Genomic DNA, 17,265 nt, shown 5'->3' with positions numbered 1-17,265 from the left:
GAACAGGCCTAGAACACACTTATTTTCCAGAGCTCCAGGGCTCCATATTGTGTTTCCTGAGGTTCTACCTATTCTAGAACAGGTCTACCCTAATCCTCTACAGGTTCTAGCTACTCTAGATCAGTTTAACCATTTTATTTTAAGGGTTCTAGGTAATCTGTGTGCTGTTCTAAACATGGACCTGCTCCAGAGGAGAGGACATGTGCACGAGATTCTCTTGAGAACACATCTAAATGTTTTTCCACAAAAAACAAAAGAATTCACTACTCTAGAACAGGTGTTCTCTGTTCCTCCAGGGGCTCACTATGTACTCTAGAAAGGGTGTGGTTTTCTCTTCTACAGGTTCTAGTGGCTCTAGAACAGGTGTACCTGCTCCAGGTGAGTGGAGAGGAAATGTAAGTGGGCGGTCAGCTGGGTCAGCTGATCTTGGTTACGTTCCACCTGGAGAATATGAGAAGATCTGAGTTCCTCTAGAACCAGAGCGTGCTCTTCAGCCTGGAGAGCCAATTTATACTTGAGCTGAGCTAACAGTGCCCGAGCCTCATCCACACCGCCGACATCTTCCTCATCCTCATCATCTTCATCGTCATCTTCCTCATGAGATTTAGACATCGCTACAGAACCTCCTCTGGGGGGGTCTCTAGAACCTTCTTTGAGGACTTCTCCAGATTTTTTCCTCTGATCGTTCCCAGACACCTCAATTCTAGTATTAACTCTAGAATCTCCTCCAAAATCTTTTACATGGTCAACAAACTCTTCTTTTGGATCTCCTATGGAATCATCTCTTTGATCTCCTCTACAGCATTCTTTTTGATCTCCTATGGAATCTTCCCTTTGATGTCTTCCAGAATCATCTCTTTGATCTCCTCTACAGCATTCTTTTTGATCTTCTCTAGATGTTTCTTTGTAATAATTTCCAGAATCATCTTTGTGATCCTGTGAACCTCGTCTCTGATCTCCAGAACATTGTGTGTGATCTCCTTTTTGTCCTTTGTTCTTTCTTTTATCTCCTCCATGGACTTTTCTAGAACCTTCACTGGGAGGTCCAGAGCCTTTTCTGTCATAGACTTTCTCTCCATTTTCTCCAGTTTCATCATGATCTTCCTCATCCTCTCCACTGGTGAAGGAACTCAGGGTTCTATCTTCATCTTTACATTGATCTGAATCTCGACGCACTTGAAGGTCTCCACATTCTCCTTCAGGTCCATCAACTCTGACCTTATGCTCCTGATCTTCATCTTCCTGATGCTTGTGTTCTCCCTCACTGACCTCTTCCTCCTCCTCATGCTCAGCCCAGTGTGGACCCTCCTGGTCTTCAGGGCTGGTGTCCTGCTGAGGACGGAGTGGTGGGAGTTAAACCTTCTCTGATATTCTGCTGATCTACATTGACCAGGTCAACTCTGGTCCTCTCTGGACTGATCCTATCCTCACAACTTACAAACCTGTGGCCACAACAAAACCTCCTCATTCCACCACCTCGACTGAAGAAACTTTACACAGATTTCTCCCCACGATTCAGTTTTCAGCTCTGTAATGTCCCTCTGACACCCTCACTGCTCTACACGCTCACAGGAGAACACTAACTCCCACTTAAATCTCATTCTCTCCCCTCTCCAAGTTGTGGCCATGGCTTAGTTGTACATCATTCTCTCCCCTCATCAACTTTTGGTCACAAGTAAATGAGGATACAGAGAATGAGATAAAAAGTTGTGATCACAAGTTTGTTGCTATGACTTAATTATTTCTCATTCTCTCCACTCTATAACTTGTGGTTACAACTTAGTTATATCTCATTCTCTCCCCTCTCTAACTTGTGGTTACAACTTAGTTATATCTCATTCTGTCCCCTCTCTAACTTGTGGCTACAAATTAGTTATATCTCATTCTCTCCCCTCTCTAACTTGTGGGAGTGACTTAGTTATATCTCATTTTCTCCCCTCTCTAACTTGTGGGAGTGACTTAGTTATATCTCATTTTCTCCCCTCTCTAATTTGTGGTTACAACGTAGTTATATCTCATTCTCTCCCCTATCTAACTTGTGGTTATAACTTAGGTATATCTCTTTCTCTCCCCTCTCTAACTTGTGGCTACAAATTAGTTATATCTCATTCTCTCCCCTCTCTAACTTGTGGTTACAAATTAGTTATATCTCATTTTTCCCCCTCTCTAACTTGTGGTTACAATTTAGTTATATCTCATTCTCCCCCCTCTCTAACTTGTGGTTACAAATTAGTTATTTCTCATTCTCTCCCCTCTCTAACTTGTGGTTACAAATTAGTTATATCTCATTCTCTCCCCTCTCTAACTTGTGGTTACAAATTAGTTATATCTCATTCTCTCCCCTCTCTAACTTGTGGTTACAAATTAGTTATATCTCATTCTCTCCCCCTCTCTATTCTTGGTCCACTTTTATTTAATTTATATATGCTTCCTCTTGGCCAGATTCTACAGAACTATGGGCTGTCCTATCACAGCTATGCAGATGATACTCAGATTTACATGGCCCTGTCCCCAAACGACTCTGGCCCAGTTGACTTATTAAGCAAGTGCCTTGAACACATCACAAACTGGATGGGACACAATTTTCTGCAGCTGAATAAAGATAAAACTGAGATTATACTATTTGGGAACAGCACTGAGAGACAAAGATTGGCTACGTATCTGGACTCGAGAGCCCTCAAATCTAAAGAACTGGCTCGCAACCTTGGTGTATCAATGGACTCAGATCTCAGTTTTAGTAGTCATATTAAAGCGGTTACTAGATCAGCATTTTACCATCTTAAGAACATCAGTAAGATTAGAGATTTTCTGACTAAACCAGACCTAGAGAAACTTATCCATGCTTTTATTTCTAGCAGGATTGATTACTGTAATGGTCTCTTAGCTGGACTTCCAAAAAAGACCATTAAACAGCTTCAGCTGATTCAAAATGCAGCTGCCAGAGTTCTCACTCGGAGCAAAAGAAGAGATCATATCACCCCCATCCTCAAATCCTTACACTGGATACCAGTCTGTTACAGAATAGACTTTAAGGTGTTATTACTGGTTTATAAATGTCTCAATGGGGTAGGACCAGCGTATTTATCAGATCTGCTACAGAGATATGAGCCGAGCAGAGACCTCAGATCTTTAGGAACTAGTCAGTTAGTCCTGCCTCGGGTCAAAACTAAACATGGAGAGGCAGCATTTAGCTACTATGCCACTTTTAAATGGAACCAGCTGTCTGAGAATATTAGAAGTGCCCCAACGTTAGACACATTTAAATCAAGACTTAAAACACTCCTGTTTGAGCAGGCTTACAGCTCAGTTTAAAATATTCTGCACTTTTCTGTAACGGCATTTTATTTCTTTTATTTCTTTTCATTTATTGTCATTTTAAATTGTTTTAATCATTTTAATCATTTTACTCTTTTTATGTAATTGTCTTATTGGAATTTATGATTTTACTCTGGCTTTTAATGTAATTTCTTTTTCTGTAAAGCACTTTGAATTGCTTCTGTATGAAAGGTGCTCTATAAATAAACTTGCCTTGCCTTGCCTTGCCTCTCTAACTTGTGGTTACAACTTAGTTATATCTCTTTCTCTCCCCTCTCTAACTTGTGGTTACAAATTAGTTATATCTCATTCTCCCCCCTCTCTAACTTGTGGTTACAACTTAGTTATATCTCTTTCTCTCCCCTCTCTAACTTGTGGCTACAAATTAGTTATATCTCATTCTCTCCCCTCTCTAACTTGTGGTTACAAATTAGTTATATCTCATTCTCCCCCCTTTCTAACTTGTGGTTACAACTTAGTTATATCTCATTCTCCCCCCTCTCTAACTTGTGGTTACAACTTAGTTATATCTCATTCTCTCCCCTCTCTAACTTGTGGGCATGACTTAGTCTTATCTCATCCTCTCCTCTGACTAACTTTTGGTCACGATTAGTTTATCTCACGTTCTACCCTCATTAATTTGTGGCCACACGTTATTAGGGCAGACTAATGGGGGACATGGCCTGAATGAGGATAGTGGGTGGTCAGTGTGTTGTTAATCTGTAGATGTGCGTGTATATAGTTCTGAGATGAATGACAGATCAACTGCTCCCCCCCCCCACACTCCTCCTCCTCCTCAGGCCTGAGACAGGAGCTCGTTTGACAGTTGAAGGGTCAGTGGTCTTCACACACTCGGTGTGAACTGGAGCAGTAAATACACAGTGAAGGACTGATACACCACTGTAACTACAAACTCAGATATGATACACACACACACACAAATGACCGATCTGAATCAGATTGGACACTGGTTCTGAGTTGACTCAGTAGTGCAGGAACGTCCAGTACAGGGTGGTGAAGGTGGACAGTGTGGATCATGGTGCCGTCTTGTTGACCCTATGATGCCTGGTGTTCCTACCACATTCCAGGTGTTGGGATGGGGATCAGAATAATTCTGATCAGATGATTGTTTAATAACAAAGAAAGGCTTAGTGTGGGGGCTGTAAAGAAGCTCTCTTTATAAACAATCTCACAGCTCCCTCTTTCTCTGTGTGTGTGTGTGTGTGTGTGTGTGTGAGAGAGAGAAAGAGTCTGGATTATAAAGACCCAGTGTTTGTTATTAAACTGGATTGAGGCCAATCAATGATCTCCACTGAGGAGCTGCTGTTCGTCTCAGAGCTCCACCCACTTCAGCTCCACCAGAACCACCATTAGCCCATTTCCACCAGAATGACTCTGGTAATGGATGCAGATTTCTGAGTCGTCCTACGGTGGAGAAAAGTAGCCAAAGCACCACCGCTGCACTATCACGCTTTATTTCAGAATCTGAGCTCTTTCTGGAGCTTCTTTATCTCGACTCAGATGGACGCATCACAGTTCCTGCTGAAGAACACACTTTTCTTTGGTTTCAGCTGGGAACTTTTCTGGTTCAGGAACTATACTGGTTCCTCATTGGAGGAAAAGCGCTAACAGGGGTTACCCCAGAAAACTGTCTGAAAACACGAGAAAAGCCTTAACTGGTCCAGGAGGAGTGGGGGGTTCCTCGGTGGACACAATGACACCATGGAGGCGGTGCTTTGTCAGATTTGAATGACAATGACCCAGTTGGAGGACGTAGCACCTACTTTAATAGAAAGAGATTTGAGAGACAGGCAATGTGACCAATCACAACCGTCCACGATGTTGTCAACAAAACAACACCCAGTAGAAACAAGCTAAAAGACACAAAGCTGAGGACTCGTTTATGTTTAAACTCCGAGTTCAGCGATGTTTTCTCCCTCACCGCGGGGCAAGGCCAGCATGCTAACAGCTAGCGTACAGAAACACCTCACTGCTGAAAAGCTGTGTTCATGTGTGTGGAAAGGGTTAATATAAGTGACTGTGTTTGTGTGTGTGTGTGTGTGTGTGTGTGTGTTCACCTGAGTCTGTGTGAGAGACTCCAGTGTGTCCAGCTTCTCTTGGAGGAATCTGATTTCCTCCTGAAGTCTCTCTCTCTCCTGGTTTTCAGATTCTCTGCTGATCCGGGTCAGTTCAGTCTGCTGAGCAAACTCCACACACATCTGTACAATCACCTACACACACACACACACACACACACACACACTATAAACAATAAACACAAACAAACACGGGCTTCTGCAGTTCGCTGTAGGGCATTGTTGCTGTTGTCCCGAGTGGCTGCTAAGAGACAGAGCCAGTGGGTTCTTAAGTAGTTGCTAGACTGTTGCTATCGTATCCCAAGTGGTTGCTAAGGTGATTAGCAATGGTTTCCCAGGTGGTTGCTAAAGTGTCTCTAGACCATTGCTATTTTAACTCCAAGCGCCTCCACAGTGGCCTGGCACAGTGTAACAATGTATCGTATGGATTGCTCTGTAGCAGCTCTGCACCAGTCTGCAGTGATATCAGAGGAGCTGCTGGACTTTAGTTACATTTAGAGCCTCATTCTCCTTCAGAAGAGTTCCACAATCAGAGATTACCCCCCTCTCCTCACTCTTGTTAAAACCTTCCACCTTAAATGTTGCAGTAGCCTCAGTTGCTACAATATAACGGCTTCACTGTTTAAGGTGGAACTGTAAGTTTACAGCTAACTCCCGAGACCTCAGCTGCTCCTCGTGCTGTTTTCTGCTCGTTCTGAAGTAAAGGCCATAATCCACTGAAACTACATTAAACTCAGGGAATACACTGGGGTCATAGAGTTTAAAGGAGGAGACACTGGTGCCTTAAAGAACATTCACAATGCTCACTTTAGACCTTTTTTATACACTGTTACTGCCTTAGGGGCTGGCTGCGGTTGCTAGGTTACAGGTAGGTAAGGCGGAGTCATACACACAGAAAAGGTCTCAGCCAATCACAGAGCATGGTTCAGCTATAATAGCAGACAGGTTACCTTAGCGATGTCCTCATCCCTCTGTCTCTGTAGATCCTCAGTGTCTCTCGCCCGCTCCTCACTCACTCTCTCCCTCACTCTCTCCACCTCATCCTGAGAGAGAGAGAGAGAGAGAGAGAGAGAGAGAGAATGTATAGTTATAGCTGTAGAGAGTGAACTGAGTGATGAAATAATAAATGAAGATAAATTCAGATAAAAGAATAATAAAATAAAAGTGTACTTTATTAAACTCTTTCTCTGAGTGTTTTAAAAAAATAAAAGGCCTCAGGGCTCCATGTGCAGTTAGCATCATGCTAATTACAGTCCAGTCTGTTAGCAACATTAGCCTCAGCACATCACTACACTACCGCTTCACATTGTCCCCTCATCCCTCGCTCTCTCTCTCCTCATCTCCATCCCTCTGTCTCCCTCCCACTCTCTCCATCCTCTTCAACCCCTTACCTTCTCACTCGCCCGCCTTCATCTCTCCTTCAGAAACCACTCTGTCTCTGTACACATACATCCTCCCTCTCTCTCTCTCCCCCTCTCTCTCTGTATGCCCCATCTCTCTATCAATGCCCTTCTCTATTTCTCCAAGTCATACCCTCCCTCCCTCGCTCCCCCTCTCGCTACTGTCTCGCTCTCAGAGATGGAAATGAGGGAACGAGAGGGGAGGAGCGAGGAACACAGCGCGGGAGAGAGAGGGGGAGAGGGAGAGAGCGGTGTGTGTTCAGTGGTGTGTGAGCGATGGGTGTTTCACGCTGCTCTGGATTTTCAACGACACTCATTTACAGAGAACAAGAAGAAACACAATACTTCCTCTCTCTCTCTATGTATCTTTTTTTCTCTCTCTCTATCCTCTTTCTCTCTCTCTTTTCTCTCTCTATCCTCTTTCTCTTTCTCTCTCTCTCTCTCTCTCCTCTCTCTCTCTCTCTCTCTGTCTGTCTCTCTCTCTCCAGTGATGTGGGGATCTGGGGCAGCTAATAGCTTAAGGCCAGATATGCACACACACATACAAACACACACACACACACACACACACACACAAACAAACACAAACACAGAGAAAATGTGAGGACTGACCTGGAGAAGTTCTGCCCCCTGGTGGACAGGTGGGGAAACCCTCTGTACACTGCAACACAAACACACACAGCGTTAGGACAGTGACAGTGTGTGTGTGTGTGTGAGGTCCGGCTCGTTCCTTGTCCAGACCCATGATGGTGAGTCCTGGTCAGCAGACCCCCAAGCTGTCACCCCCCAGTGGGTGGAGCTGGACAGAATGGGTGGAGCTACAGAGTGCTGTTCTCTGATTGGTTCAGTTTGACCCCAACATGCTCAACTCACTGATGCTGGACACTGAGAACCTCACACCCTACACACTGTACACGCATGTTTACAGTAAACAACCCCTCAGTAAACAAATAAACAACTGTCTCTAACTCTTTAACACAAACAGGGCTCCTGCACTGCTCCCTACAGACAGCAGGGGGCAGCACACACCACCGTGTACACACATTTACCACACAGAATAAACAATAAACAATATTCACTATCAACAAACTACACAACAGCTTCTAACAAACAACAATAAACATTCTACTCTAAACAAACTAAACAACAAACAATAAACAATATTCACCTGTAACAACTTCTAATGCACAGAAATAAACATAATAAACCCCTCAGAAGCTGTACACCACTCTCCAGCCCCCACACCCAACACCAACAGACCCCCAGAGGAGTCTCAGTGGAACTGGAGTGATGGAGTTCCTCTGGTGTGTGGAACAGTGGGACTGTGTTCTCTGGAGCGATGGGGTTCCTCTGGTGTGTGGAACAGTGGAACTGTGTTCTCTGGAGCGATGGGGTTCCTCTTGTGTGTGGAACAGTGGAACTGTGTTCTCTGGAGTGATGGGGTTCCTCTGGTGTGTGGAACAGTGGAACTGTGTTCACTGGAGTGATGGGGTTCCTCTGGTGTGTGGAACAGTGAAACTGTGTTCTCTGGAGTGATGGGGTTCCTCTGGTGTGTGGAACAGTGGAACTGTGTTCTCTGGAGTGATGGGGTTCCTCTGGTGTGTGGAACAGTGGGACTGTGTTCTCTGGAGCGATGGGGTTCCTCTGGTGTGTGGAACAGTGGAACTGTGTTTTCTGGAGCGATGGGGTTCCTCTGGTGTGTGGAACAGTGGAACTGTGTTCTCTGGAGCGATGGGGTTCCTCTGGTGTGTGGAACAGTGGAACTGTGTTCTCTGGAGCGATGGGGTTCCTCTTGTGTGTGGAACAGTGGAACTGGAGTGACGGGGTTCCTCTTGTGTGTGGAACAGTGGAACTGTGTTCTCTGGAGTGATGGGGTTCCTCTGGTGTGTGGAACAGTGGAACTGTGTTCACTGGAGTGATGGGGTTCCTCTGGTGTGTGGAACAGTGAAACTGTGTTCTCTGGAGTGATGGGGTTCCTCTGGTGTGTGGAACAGTGGAACTGTGTTCTCTGGAGTGATGGGGTTCCTCTGGTGTGTGGAACAGTGGAACTGTGTTCTCTGGAGTGATGGGGTTCTTCTGGTGTGTGGAACAGTGGAACTGTGTTCTCTGGAGTGATGGGGTTCCTCTGGTGTGTGGAACAGTGGAACTGTGTTCTCTGGAGTGATGGGGTTCCTCTGGTGTGTGGAACAGTGGAACTGTGTTCTCTGGAGTGATGGAGTTCCTCTGGTGTGTGGAACAGTGGAACTGTGTTCTCTGGAGTGATGGGGTTCCTCTTGTGTGTGGAACAGTGGAACTGTGTTCTCTGGAGCGATGGGGTTCCTCTGGTGTGTGGAACTGTGTTCTCTGGAGCGATGGGGTTCCTCTTGTGTGTGGAACAGTGGAACTGTGTTCTCTGGAGTGATGGGGTTCCTCTTGTGTGTGGAACAGTGGAACTGTGTTCTCTGGAGCGATGGGGTTCCTCTGGTGTGTGGAACTGTGTTCTCTGGAGCGATGGGGTTCCTCTTGTGTGTGGAACAGTGGAACTGTGTTCTCTGGAGTGATGGGGTTCCTCTTGTGTGTGGAACAGTGGAACTGTGTTCTCTGGAGCGATGGGGTTCCTCTTGTGTGTGGAACAGTGGAACTGTGTTCTCTGGAGTGATGGGGTTCCTCTGGTGTGTGGAACAGTGGAACTGTGTTCACTGGAGTGATGGGGTTCCTCTGGTGTGTGGAACAGTGGAACTGTGTTCTCTGGAGTGATGGGGTTCCTCTGGTGTGTGGAACAGTGGAACTGTGTTCTCTGGAGTGATGGAGTTCCTCTGGTGTGTGGAACAGTGGAACTGTGTTCTCTGGAGTGATGGGGTTCCTCTGGTGTGTGGAACAGTGGAACTGTGTTCTCTGGAGTGATGGGGTTCCTCTGATGTGTGGAACAGTGGAACTGTGTTCTCTGGAGTGATGGGGTTCCTCTGGTGTGTGGAACAGTGGAACTGTGTTCTCTGGAGTGATGGAGTTCCTCTGGTGTGTGGAACAGTGGAACTGTGTTCTCTGGAGTGATGGGGTTCCTCTGGTGTGTGGAACAGTGGAACTGTGTTCTCTGGAGTGATGGAGTTCCTCTGGTGTGTGGAACAGTGGAACTGTGTTCTCTGGAGTGATGGGGTTCCTCTTGTGTGTGGAACAGTGGAACTGGAGTGACGGGGTTCCTCTTGTGTGTGGAACAGTGGAACTGTGTTCTCTGGAGTGATGGGGTTCCTCTGGTGTGTGGAACAGTGGAACTGTGTTCTCTGGAGTGATGGAGTTCCTCTGGTGTGTGGAACAGTGGAACTGTGTTCTCTGGAGTGATGGGGTTCCTCTGGTGTGTGGAGCAGTGGAACTGTGTTCTCTGGAGTGATGGAGTTCCTCTGGTGTGTGGAACTGTGTTCTCTGGAGCGATGGGGTTCCTCTTGTGTGTGGAACAGTGGAACTGTGTTCTCTGGAGTGATGGGGTTCCTCTGGTGTGTGGAACAGTGGAACTGTGTTCACTGGAGTGATGGGGTTCCTCTTGTGTGTGGAACAGTGGAACTGGAGTGACGGGGTTCCTCTTGTGTGTGGAACAGTGGAACTGTGTTCTCTGGAGTGATGGGGTTCCTCTTGTGTGTGGAAAAGTGGAACTGTGTTCTCTGGAGTGATGGGGTTCCTCTGGTGTGTGGAACAGTGGAACTGTGTTCACTGGAGTGATGGGGTTCCTCTTGTGTGTGGAACAGTGGAACTGGAGTGACGGGGTTCCTCTTGTGTGTGGAACAGTGGAACTGTGTTCTCTGGAGTGATGGGGTTCCTCTGGTGTGTGGAACAGTGGAACTGTGTTCACTGGAGTGATGGGGTTCCTCTTGTGTGTGGAACAGTGGAACTGGAGTGACGGGGTTCCTCTTGTGTGTGGAACAGTGGAACTGTGTTCTCTGGAGTGATGGGGTTCCTCTTGTGTGTGGAAAAGTGGAACTGTGTTCTCTGGAGTGATGGGGTTCCTCTTGTGTGTGGAACAGTGGAACTGTGTTCTCTGGAGCGATGGGGTTCCTCTTGTGTGTGGAACAGTGGAACTGGAGTGACGGGGTTCCTCTTGTGTGTGGAACAGTGGAACTGTGTTCTCTGGAGTGATGGGGTTCCTCTGGTGTGTGGAACAGTGGAACTGTGTTCACTGGAGTGATGGGGTTCCTCTGGTGTGTGGAACAGTGGGACTGTGTTCTCTGGAGCGATGGGGTTCCTCTGGTGTGTGGAACAGTGGAACTGTGTTCTCTGGAGCGATGGGGTTCCTCTGGTGTGTGGAACAGTGCAACTGTGTTCTCTGGAGCGATGGGGTTCCTCTTGTGTGTGGAACAGTGGAACTGTCTTCTCTGGAGTGATGGGGTTCCTCTTGTGTGTGGAACAGTGGAACTGTGTTCTCTGGAGCGATGGGGTTCCTCTTGTGTGTGGAACAGTGGAACTGTGTTCTCTGGAGTGATGGGGTTCCTCTGGTGTGTGGAACAGTGGAACTGTGTTCTCTGGAGCGATGGGGTTCCTCTGGTGTGTGGAACAGTGCAACTGTGTTCTCTGGAGCGATGGGGTTCCTCTTGTGTGTGGAACAGTGGAACTGTCTTCTCTGGAGTGATGGGGTTCCTCTTGTGTGTGGAACAGTGGAACTGTGTTCTCTGGAGCGATGGGGTTCCTCTTGTGTGTGGAACAGTGGAACTGTGTTCTCTGGAGTGATGGGGTTCCTCTGGTGTGTGGAACAGTGGGACTGTGTTCTCTGGAGCGATGGGGTTCCTCTGGTGTGTGGAACAGTGGAACTGTGTTCTCTGGAGCGATGGGGTTCCTCTGGTGTGTGGAACAGTGGAACTGTGTTCTCTGGAGCGATGGGGTTCCTCTGGTGTGTGGAACAGTGGAACTGTGTTCTCTGGAGTGATGGGGTTCCTCTTGTGTGTGGAACAGTGGAACTGTGTTCTCTGGAGCGATGGGGTTCCTCTTGTGTGTGGAACAGTGGAACTGGAGTGACGGGGTTCCTCTTGTGTGTGGAACAGTGGAACTGTGTTCTCTGGAGTGATGGGGTTCCTCTGGTGTGTGGAACAGTGGAACTGTGTTCTCTGGAGTGATGGGGTTCCTCTGGTGTGTGGAACAGTGGAACTGTGTTCTCTGGAGTGATGGAGTTCCTCTGGTGTGTGGAACAGTGGAACTGTGTTCTCTGGAGCGATGGGGTTCCTCTTGTGTGTGGAACAGTGGAACTGGAGTGACGGGGTTCCTCTTGTGTGTGGAACAGTGGAACTGTGTTCTCTGGAGTGATGGAGCTCCTCTGGTGTGTGTAAGAGTGGAACTGTGTTCTCTGGAGTGATGGGGTTACTCTGGTGTGTGGAACAGTGGAACTGTGTTCTCTGGAGTGATGGGGTTCCTCTGGTGTGTGGAACAGTGGAACTGTGTTCTCTGGAGTGATGGGGTTCCTCTGGTGTGTGGAACAGTGGAACTGTGTTCTCTGGAGCGATGGGGTTCCTCTGGTGTGTGGAACAGTGGAACTGTGTTCTCTGGAGCGATGGGGTTCCTCTTGTGTGTGGAACAGTGGAACTGGAGTGACGGGGTTCCTCTTGTGTGTGGAACAGTGGAACTGTGTTCTCTGGAGTGATGGAGTTCCTCTGGTGTGTGGAAGAGTGGAACTGTGTTCTCTGGAGTGATGGGGTTACTCTGGTGTGTGGAACAGTGGAACTGTGTTCTCTGGAGTGATGGGGTTCCTCTGGTGTGTGGAACAGTGGAACTGTGTTCTCTGGAGCGATGGGGTTCCTCTGGTGTGTGGAACAGTGGATCTGTGTTCTCTGGAGTGATGGGTTTCCTCTGGTGTGTGGAACAGTGGAACTGTGTTCTCTGGAGCGATGGAGTTCCTCTGGTGTGTGGAACAGTGGAACTGTGTTCTCTGGAGCGATGGAGTTCCTCTGGTGTGTGGAACAGTGGAACTGTGTTCTCTGGAGTGATGGGGTTCCTCTGGTGTGTGGAACAGTGGAACTGTGTTCTCTGGAGTGATGGGGTTCCTCTGGTGTGTGGAACAGTGGAACTGTGTTCTCTGGAGCGATGGAGTTCCTCTGGTGTGTGGAACAGTGGAACTGTGTTCTCTGGAGTGATGGGGTTCAAAGCAACCACCAGAATCTACATAGCAACCACCTAACAATACTCAAGCAGGTAGGATGCCATGACCAACCCCTAGCAACAACCAAAAGATATCAAAACAACCACCTAGGAGCAACCTAACACCTACCTGGAATACCATATGTAACAGTTTGAAACACAAAGGCATGAGGTGAGACTTCAAAGCAACAATCTAGCACAATTCACTTAGCAACAATCTAGCACCCACCTGGGACACCATAGCAACCACACAGAAAAACAAACAAGCAACAAGTTGGGATCAATCACCAAGATCTCTTACAGTGTTGTGGTAAAGTTCTGCAGTTACCTGTAGACGGCGCTGGTTCCAGAGAGTTCCTCCAGTCGGCTCTGCAGGAGAACGATCTCGTTTTGGAACCGTTCCTCCGTCTCCTCCACCTGCTGCCTGTAATAACTCCTCAGTCTCTGGAGCTCCTGCTGGTGCTGCTGCTCCTGGAGCTCCCGCTGCTCCCGGAACTCCAGAATCAACCTCCGGTCAAGCTCAGGCTCCTCCCCTTTCAGCTCTACACACACACACACACACACACAGAGTTAACAAGGTCATCTGTTTATAAATATTTAGTTTTATTAATTCTCTAAATATCTGCTTAAGTAATTTATAGCCCCTAGCAACCACCCGGGACTAACATCCTAGCTACACCCCAGCACCATCTACTGGTCAAGATCCCATTCAACTCAGTGAGAGTCATCGGGGAACAGAACCGAACTGCTGTGCCATTTAAGGTGGAGTGGAAAGCTGCTGTAAGAGGCTGGGCACTGGACAGTGCTGAGTGTTTCAGAGTAATTACGGTATGTTTAACGACATGTAAGAACAGTGTATGTAGAATATATGTATATAACTCTAGTACGAGTGTACCACACTGCAGAAGACTACATACACATTACTACTGTATCACTGTTGTATATTACAGTCATGGGTGTATATGTTATTGAGTGAATTAATGTATATTTTAGTGTAAATGTGGTTTATCTTGTGGTATTTACCCGTTCCGGCGGCGCTGAGGATGTGGATGTTCACACTCCTTTCCGTCTGATCATCACACACCATCTGGACACACACACACACACACACGCAGCATATTGCCTTTATCACATATGGTGCACCCACACACTCAGACAGATATAAACATTAGGAATATAAATATTCATGTGTGAGCTGGTGAAGGAGAGGGCCGTGTTTATTACAGTCATTAAAACAGTCTGCTGTGTCTGATCCGCATCACTACCTCAATCTGCTCCTGGACACTTTTAGACCCAGGGCTCAGTTCTCACAACGCCACGACAAACGGAAACCCCAGCGTTCTCCCCCTGTCTAAACAGAGCACCTGTCCCTTTAAATGATAATGAGCCGCTCGCTGTTCACCCCGACCCCGAGCGCACAGCAGTGAGGAGCGAGGAGCAGAAGCTCTGGTTTTTAGCCGTTTTCACTCTGTTCTCTTTCTTCTCCGTTTTTACTCAGTGCTCTTATTTCTCCGCGCTCGTTGTGTCTGTTTTGCTGAGTTTAACCTCGTCTTTGTGCTCTCACATAAACGCGGGTCCAGCGCTGTGATTGGACAGACTCAGACGAGGGGGCGGGGCCATTCTAAAGTCTCTGCACTTGACGTCAGACGTGGAGCAGAATCAGAACGCCTCGTTTTATCCCACGTTCTCACATAGAAACAGTGTCTGTGTGGGTGGGCTCCACAGTCGCACATTAATGGGAACACGGGGTTTGTTTATAATGCGTCTCCTTTAAAAAGGGGCGAGAAGGACATGTCCCTGAGAGCGCTGTCATTTTACAGTCACTAAAGAGACAAGTGCGTCGACTGAAAACGCGGGTCATATTCTGCGGGACTCTGGCGATGTGGTTGTCATAGTAACGTCCACAATGAGAAGTGCTCTGTGTGTGTGTGCTTTTAGATCTGATAAATTGTAGTGCGCAGGTAGACGGTCCACACTGCAGGGGGCGCTGTTACTGAATAACAGAACAGCTGGTGTTTCCTTCCTACAACAGCTGAATGGGACCTGTGTGTGTGTGTGTGTGTGTGTGTGTGTGTGTGTGTGTGTGTCTTCACCTGAGCCTGAAGTTCCTGGTCAAATCTCTGTTCGACGGCCTCATCTCTGGACACTAAAAAAACCATAAACACAGTCAATAATCTCACACTGGACACTACACTGGCCTTTAAAGAGGAAGTGTGTGGAGCTCACTGAAGCTTTGATCTCTAAACCTGATCCTTTCATCTTCAAAGAGACAGAGATAAGAGATGATTAAGAGACATCCTCCCTTACTGTCCCCATTAAATATACAACAATCACACAATGCCCTGCGGATAACTCAGAATAGCACCGCCTCTCACCTGGAGATTCGCCCACTCACTCACCCTCTCACCTGTACCTTCACTCACTCACCTGTAACTCTACCTTCACTTAGTCACCTGCACCTCCCCCTCACTCACCTGTACCTTCATCTTCACTTACTCACCTGTACATTCACTCACTCACCTGTAACTCTACCTTCACTTACTCACCTGTACCTCCCCCTCACTCACCTGTACCTTCATCTTCACTCATTCACCTGTACCTTCACTCACTCACCTGTAACTCTACCTTCACTTAGTCACCTGTACCTTCATCTTCACTTACTCACCTGTACATTCACTCACTCACTCACCTGTACCTCAACCTCACTCACCTGTACCTCAACCTCACTCACCTCTACCTTCCCCTCACTCACCTGTACCTCAACCTCACTCACATCTACCTCCGCCTCCGCCTCACTCACCTCTACCTCCGCCTCACTCACCTCTACCTCCCCCTCACTCACCTCTACCTCCGCCTCACTCACCTCTACCTCAGCCTCACTCACCTCTACCTCCGCCTCACTCACCTCTACCTCCGCCTCACTCACCTCTACCTCAACCTCACTCACCTGTACCTCAACCTCACTCACCTCTACCTTCCCCTCACTCACCTGTACCTCAACCTCACTCACCTCTACCTCCGCCTCCGCCTCACTCACCTCTACCTCCGCCTCACTCACCTCTACCTCCGCCTCCGCCTCACTCACCTCTACCTCAACCTCACTCACCTCTACCTCCGCCTCACTCACCTCTACCTCCGCCCTCACTCACCTCTACCTCCGCCCTCACTCACCTCTACCTCCGTCCTCACTCACCTCTACCTCCGTCCTCACTCACCTCTACCTACGCCCTCACTCACCTCTACCTACATCCTCACTCACCTCTACCTCCGCCTCACTCACCTCTACCTCCGCCTCACTCACCTCCACCTCCGTCCTCCCTCACCTCTACCTCCGCCTCCCTCACCTCTACCTCCGCCTCACTCACATCTACCTCCGCCTCACTCACCTCTACCTCCCCCTCACTCACCTCTACCTCCCCCTCACTCACCTCTACCTCAACCTCACTCACCTCTACCACCGCCTCCGCCTCACTCACCTCTACCTCCGCCTCACTCACCTCTACCTCAACCTCACTCACCTCTACCTCCGCCTCACTCACCTCTACCTCCGCCTCACTCACCTCTACCTCCGCCTCTCACCTCTACCTCCGCCTCACTCACCTCTACCTCCGCCTCACTCACCTCTACCTCCCCCTCACTCACCTCTACCTCAACCTCACTCACCTCTACCTCTGCCTCCGCCTCACTCACCTCTACCTCAACCTCACTCACCTCTACCTCCGCCTCCGCCTCACTCACCTCTACCTCCGCCTCACTCACCTCTACCTCCGTCCTCACTCACCTCTACCTACGTCCTCACTCACCTCTACCTACGCCCTCACTCACCTCTACCTACGCCCTCACTCACCTCTACCTACGTCCTCACTCACCTCTACCTCCGTCCTCACTCACCTCTACCTCCGCCTCACTCACCTCTACCTCCGTCCTCACTAACCTGTACCTCCGCCTCCCTCACATCTACCTCCGCCTCACTCACCTCTACCTCCGCCTCACTCACCTCTACCTCCGCCTCACTCACCTCTACCTCCGCCTCACTCACCTGTACATCCCCCTCACTCACCTCTACCTCAACCTCACTCACCTCTACCTCCCCCTCACTCACCTCTACCTCCGCCTCACTCACCTCTACCTCCGCCTCACTCACCTGTACCTCCCCCTCACTCACCTCTACCTCCGCCTCACTCACCTCTACCTCCGCCTCACTCACCTCTACCTCCGCCTCACTCACCTCTACCTCCGCCTCACTCACCTGTACCCTGTTTGTGCAGATTTTCCTTCAGTAGTTCCAGCTGTGCAGCATGGATTTGACTCAGACTGATCCTCAGAGCTTCCATCTGCAACCTACACTCCTCCTACAGAGAGAA

General features: G+C 48.3%; 1 protein-coding gene across 3 annotated transcripts in view; it reads right to left on the bottom strand.

Annotated features, from left to right (window-relative positions):
- akap9 (A kinase (PRKA) anchor protein 9) overlaps nucleotides 1-17,265 on the bottom strand; it is a 124,150-nt gene that overhangs the window by 60,598 nt on the left and 46,287 nt on the right. For all 3 annotated transcript variants that reach the window (XM_066669879.1, XM_066669881.1, XM_066669880.1), the window contains 7 exons: nucleotides 17,151-17,253; nucleotides 14,995-15,047; nucleotides 13,925-13,988; nucleotides 13,230-13,443; nucleotides 7,424-7,472; nucleotides 6,362-6,454; nucleotides 5,394-5,546 (listed from right to left, as the gene is read on the bottom strand). In XM_066669879.1, the coding sequence (XP_066525976.1) occupies nucleotides 5,394-5,546; nucleotides 6,362-6,454; nucleotides 7,424-7,472; nucleotides 13,230-13,443; nucleotides 13,925-13,988; nucleotides 14,995-15,047; nucleotides 17,151-17,253 (729 nt within the window). The remainder of the gene's footprint in view (nucleotides 1-5,393; nucleotides 5,547-6,361; nucleotides 6,455-7,423; nucleotides 7,473-13,229; nucleotides 13,444-13,924; nucleotides 13,989-14,994; nucleotides 15,048-17,150; nucleotides 17,254-17,265) is intronic.

Source organism: Hoplias malabaricus, chromosome 4 (genome assembly GCF_029633855.1).
Source record: "Hoplias malabaricus isolate fHopMal1 chromosome 4, fHopMal1.hap1, whole genome shotgun sequence".
Classification (NCBI taxonomy): Eukaryota; Metazoa; Chordata; class Actinopteri; order Characiformes; family Erythrinidae; genus Hoplias; species Hoplias malabaricus.
The sequence above is the reverse complement of the archived record's forward strand: the minus strand, read 5'-3'. Positions and strand labels throughout refer to the sequence as shown.